The sequence below is a fragment of the Penaeus monodon genome, chromosome 41 (genome assembly GCF_015228065.2).
Source record: "Penaeus monodon isolate SGIC_2016 chromosome 41, NSTDA_Pmon_1, whole genome shotgun sequence".
Lineage (NCBI taxonomy): Eukaryota > Metazoa > Arthropoda > Malacostraca > Decapoda > Penaeidae > Penaeus > Penaeus monodon.
Window position 1 is genome coordinate 29803997 of NC_051426.1, and position 5682 is coordinate 29809678.

Consider the following 5682-nt stretch of genomic DNA (forward strand, 5'->3'; position numbering starts at 1 on the left):
CTATTTTCGCCTTAGCCTGCGTCGCATCTTAAAGGAGCTACAAACCAGCAAACAACCCTTCGTCTTGGAAGACCATCGGCCAGGACTACTACCTACCCGCGCTAAATTTACGTCGGAGCAATTGCTGAGCTTCTCAGGCAGTTGGCTGAGAGCTCGTGACCTGTACACACCATTTATAAGTATCTGGCTTTTGTTGTTTCTTTTTTTATCATTGATGCTCGTTTTTTATTGTCATTGTGTCTATCATTTTGTTTAATTTAATAAATGTGTATCTTTCTGTCCATTTAGTATTTTATTAAATTCTTACACGCTACCTAAATTATAAGAATTGCTCGGCTCTAGGGCTGTGTAAAAATCGACCACTTACATTGGTAGGCAGCCCGGGATATTTATGTACAATTCTATTTTGCAAATAATATTGTGTATAACCGAAACCAGCCTTTGCGTTTATAAATGTCTATTTCAGATTTTTTTTTTCTGTGCTTTTCACATGTTTAGGAAATGGATTTTAAGAAATTAAGACTTGCTTACTGCTTGTTTAGTCTGTTGATGAATCAATGTTTTTTTTTTTTTGATAATACAAATATCGCAGTAACGTCATATAAGGTGCATGTGTATTATAAGTACCTAAACTTGATTTCTTGATCTTCGCTCTGTTGTACTTCATATTGCGGGTAATTTTATTTTATTCATATTCATCAGTCGCTACAGACGTCCTTAGTTGTATCGGCGTTTAAGCCCAGGGAATAATTGATTGTATACGTGATTTTATTTTGGAATGGATGTCTGGCCAGGAAGTGAGCTTTACTCAGCCCGGTAAATGTACATAGGACTGATTTTTTTTTTTTTTCAAATTCTCAGTGTACGCTATACCGCTGCCCTCACGAGTTTATACATTTTATTCTAATGACAGATTGCTTTTCAGCCTGTCCTATATTTGTTGATGCTGATGTTTGCAGTTTTTGCCTGTTCTTTGTGCTCGTGACATACAGCGAAGATTGTAACAATTTGTTGCTCTGAGTAAGATAAACCATACCAACACTGAACACTGGTGAGTAAAGATTTATTTTTTTTGTAACAGATTTATATATCAAGTAATTGCCACTAATTACCAGTATTCATTTTGGTTTGATTTTCTTTTAGAAAAGCACAGACGTGTTAGGTAAAGTATTAGGTATTTTGTTCATTATTGAAGACTCCTTAGAGTTGGGTATCTTAAAATGTTTAATGAACATAATTTTTCTGATCTAACTTCCCCAAATCCACATTCAATAGCAGACCATGAGCAAGCTTATGCTCTTCCTCGTGGATTAAGAGATCCTTCAGTTAGACCAAAATCTAAAGCACCAGCTCATGCTGTTGGTCCATTAACTCCTCCCGATGATAACGAAGGAAATGTAAATCAGCCTCAAGGAAATATTCCTTCTACAGTACTTGCGAGTGTACTAAGTCAACAGAATAAAATGATCAAGGATAATCTTGTTCTCTCATCTAAATTAGATAAGATTGAAAGCATGTATGCAACACTTAGTAGCCAACTAATGGTTTTGCTACAAGGTATGAATGTTCAGACCTCTAGTAATGAACAATTGTCCGTGCCAGTTTCTTGCAGTCATAGTGCAGCACGTGCAAACGCTAAGGTCCATGACGATAGACCTATACTTACACCATTATCTAAACCAGTCTTCGAACCAGAAACCCCAGTTAACCATAGACCTATACCAACACCTCGTACCCAGTTTCCTCAATCCTCGTGTCCTAATCCTTCCTCTGTGAGACCAACTCCTCTTGCAGCACCAAGATCTAGTGTAACTTCCGGTATTAATGAGTATAATAATGGTAGTAACGTGATGCCGATAAGTTTTAAATTGCCAAGCAACAAATACCAATATTTGAAGCAAAATGTTCACTCAATGATCCCATGAAACGACAGGAGAATTTGAACAATGGATTCGTAAGATTGAAATGGTCATTCCAGAGGGACATGATGAAACAAGGATTAAAGTTGCAAAAATACATTGTCAAGGTCATGCAGAAACTATTGTTAATAGTGGTCAGTTTGCACAATTTACTACTTGGAATGAATTTATAAGGGCTTTAAGGGACAAATTTGGTAGTGTAAGAAAGTTCAGGGGATTTCTTTAGAAGGATAGAATCTATTAGACTTAAGCAAGGACAGTCGCCTAAGATTTTCATATTGAACTTGAAGCAGCAGTTCTTTCGGGTGCAAGGGATTTTCCTAATGAAATTGGGGATGTAACACTAACTGTGAAAAGACTTTTTCTTCAAGGTTTACCAGAAAGATTACGAGCCTTGGTTGTTTCAGGTGAAGATGGTCCTTTGACACAACTCGTCACGAATACGGAACGTATTTGGCACTGTCAGAATAATGCATTTTATTTGAGGGAAAGGAGACTATTCTCGGGTGTGTCGTCTGTCAATTCGAGTCTACTAACTGCTAATAGTGAGCCGTACTGCGCTTTCCACCGCTCCAAAGGACACCTCACAAAAGATTGCAGAGGTAAGCCTCTGTCTAATGTTTGTTGGCGATGTTTACAGCCAGGTCATCTAAGATCTCGATGTCCTGGATTACAGCAGCCGCATAAAAAGGAACAATCTACAGGTGTTCAGAATGCTGTGCCCTTTCAGGAAGGCCAGCAGTGTTAAAACTCCCTGTAATCTGTTGGCTAAATGTAAAAGGGAGATGGATTTATGCTTAGTGTCTGATAAGAATTTAGTGGGTCGACCTTTAATAAAAGTTTGTATTAATGGTCAGGAATTGCCTGCATTCATTGACACTGGATCTTCTGCATCCTTGTTGAAGGTCTCGGCATTGAAGTCTCTAAGCATTATCTCACGTTCCAAAGGAGCCAGGTCACTTATTAGTGCTTCTGGTGACTTGCTTGATGTTTTAGAAGAAAGGGATTTTGAGATTTCTTTTGCTCCGGGACTTAGCCTAACACACAGATTAGTTGTAGTTGATGAAAACTGTGATTTTCCGGGTTCCTTATTAATTGGCATTGATCTACTGCGTAGATTTGAATTCAGCTTGGTTCATTCACATCAGCCCGGACAGACTTATCTTTCTCTTGATTCAATTAGAGTACCTGTAACCTATACAGATCATCCAGGAATTTCTAAAGTGTCCTTTTGCAAGGCAACAGTAAGGGACTTTGATCTTGATATAACGCCCCTTTTTCAACAACCAGTTCTGTGTGCTAGAGTTCTCAGAAATGCTAGTATTCCTCCAATGAGTGCTAAGTTTATTTTATGTTCAGTAAATCGTGGTATTCCTGATGGGGATGTATACATAGAGGGTCATTTGCATGATCTATCGATTCCTCATTCAGTTGCAAGTGTACAGAATAGGAAAGTTTACATATGGGCAGTTAATACTTTACCTCGCAGAATTAAGCTCAAAAATGGTAAGCTACTAGCAAAAGTGGAAGAAGTTTCTAACTCTGACCCAAGTAAAATAGCAATGATAGGTATTGCCTCTTCATGTAATTCTGAGGTAGTAACCCAAGCAAATCTTCCAGATTTAGAACATTTAACAAAAGAACAAAAGAGTAAGGTCTTGCCTATTCTACAGAAGCACAAGGGTTTATTTGATGGTGATAAAATGACTATTGGTAAAGCCAAGGGTATTGTGCATTGCATACCTACGGGTGATGCAGCGCCTATTTGTTCTAGACAGTGGCGTCTTCCACAGTCGGCCAAAGACTTTATTAAGTCTGAGTGTCAGTCAATGCTTAAAGCAGGAGTAATTGAAACCTCAATGAGTCCATGGCTTAGTAATGTGGTTCTAGTGGTAAAAAAGGATGGGTCTCATCGTTTTTGTGTTGACTACAGGCAGTTGAATAATGTTACCATAGGAGAATACATATCCACTTCCCAGGATAGAAGAAACTATTGACAGTCTCGGAGAAGCACATTTCTTTTCTACTCTAGACTCTAGAGCAGCGTACTGGACTATAGAGGTTAATGAGGCAGATCGCCCTAAAACGGCATTTTCGGATGGACAGAACGTTTTTCAATGGATTCGAATGCCATTTGGTTTAAAGTCCGCTCCAAGCACTTATCAGAGGCTAGCTAACTTGGTCTTGAGTCCAGTTTTAGGACGTCATACACTTTGTTATCTAGATGATATCATTATCTATAGTAAAAACTTTTTGTCTCCAGAACATCTTGATCATCTGGATGAAACCCTTACTATTTTGTCTCATGCAGGCTTTAAATTAAACATGGCAAAATGTGAGATTGCTTGCCCAGAACTTAAATTTTTAGGATTCCTCATTTCTGCTGCAGGTGTACAGCCTGACCCTGGTAAAGTGAAGGCCATATGTGACCTTCCTACACCCACCAACTCACAGCAGGTGAGAAGGATTATGGGTGGCTGCTGGATATTTCCGCAGACATATCAAAGATCACTCTAAAATAACTGCTTCACTTTCTGATTTAACTAAGAAGAATGCCAAGTTTGTATGGAAGCCAGAACATGAAAGGGCTTTAGTTAGTTTGAAGGAAGCATTAGTTACTGCTCCTCTCTTGAAACGTCCTAATTTCGACTTGCTGTTCGAAATCCATACAGATGCAAGTCAGCGAGCCATTGGTGCTTGTTTGATCCAAAAGCATGGTGAACAACCTCACCCAGTTTCTTATTACAGTCGCAAACTTAGAGGTGCAGAGATTCGTTATTCAGCGACCGAGTTGGAGGCTTTAGCTGTTGTTGAAGCTATTAAAGCCTTTCATCCATATGTTTATGGCCATAAATTTCATGTCTATACGGATCATAAGCCATTAGTCTATATTTTTAAACGTCCAACTAAATCTGCTAGAATGACCCGCTGGAGTCATGAAATAATGAGTTATGATTGTAAAGTCTTCTATAAAGAAGGGGCAAGTAATCATGTACCAGATCTCTTATCTAGGCAGATTAATCCAATAACACCTCTAGATTTGACCACCTTAGATCCTAAAGTATTTCGTGCATTACAGGTTGAAGACTCACTTTACAAAGAAATCATAGATTTTCTTGAAGGTCGATCATTCCCTAAGCGGAAATTACCTGCAAGATTGGACGAGTTTGACTTGATAGATGGAGTTCTATATCACGTCAAAGATAAGGCTTCTAGTTTGGTAAGTCAGTTATGTATTCCTTTGAAATGCAGATTACATGCCCTGGACATTGCTCATAATAGTAAGATTGCTGGTCATCCTGGGACCTATCGTACATATAGGAAACTCCAGGAATTGTATTATTTTCCTTGTGCACTTAGTTATACTAGGAATTATGTAAGTAAGTGTCTGACCTGTAAAAAGCGTAAAGCTCAACAAAGGCATAGAGCGACATTAGCAGATGCTCCACTTGCATTAAGCATCCTCGAGCGTGTCAGCATGGATCTCGTTGAATTGCCAAAGTCGGACAATGATTTCAAGTATGTCTTGGTGATTGTAGATCAGTTATCACGTTTTACTCAGCTTGTACCTCTTAAAGATAAACAAGCCGTAACTGTCACAAATGCTTTGATTAATGATTTCATTACAATCTTTGGTCCACCACAAGCTTTCATATGTGATAATGGCACTGAATTTTCTAATTCTCTTCTCAGAGCTGTTTGTAAGCTGCTGGAAACTAAGATAAACTTTACAACCCCTTATCATCCAGAAAGTAATGGTTAT

The 5682-nt window shown here is 38.5% G+C and overlaps 1 protein-coding gene across 1 annotated transcript; it reads left to right on the forward strand.

The window, feature by feature from the left end:
• The first annotated feature begins 408 nt into the window (after window positions 1–408).
• Window positions 409–3916, forward strand: LOC119598481. The gene is made up of 2 exons (XM_037948109.1): window positions 409–1051; window positions 2327–3916. The coding sequence occupies exon 2, from the start codon at window positions 2633–2635 to the stop codon at window positions 3914–3916; it is 1284 nt and encodes a 427-aa protein (XP_037804037.1). The 5' UTR covers window positions 409–1051; window positions 2327–2632.
• The last annotated feature ends 1766 nt before the right edge of the window (window positions 3917–5682 follow it).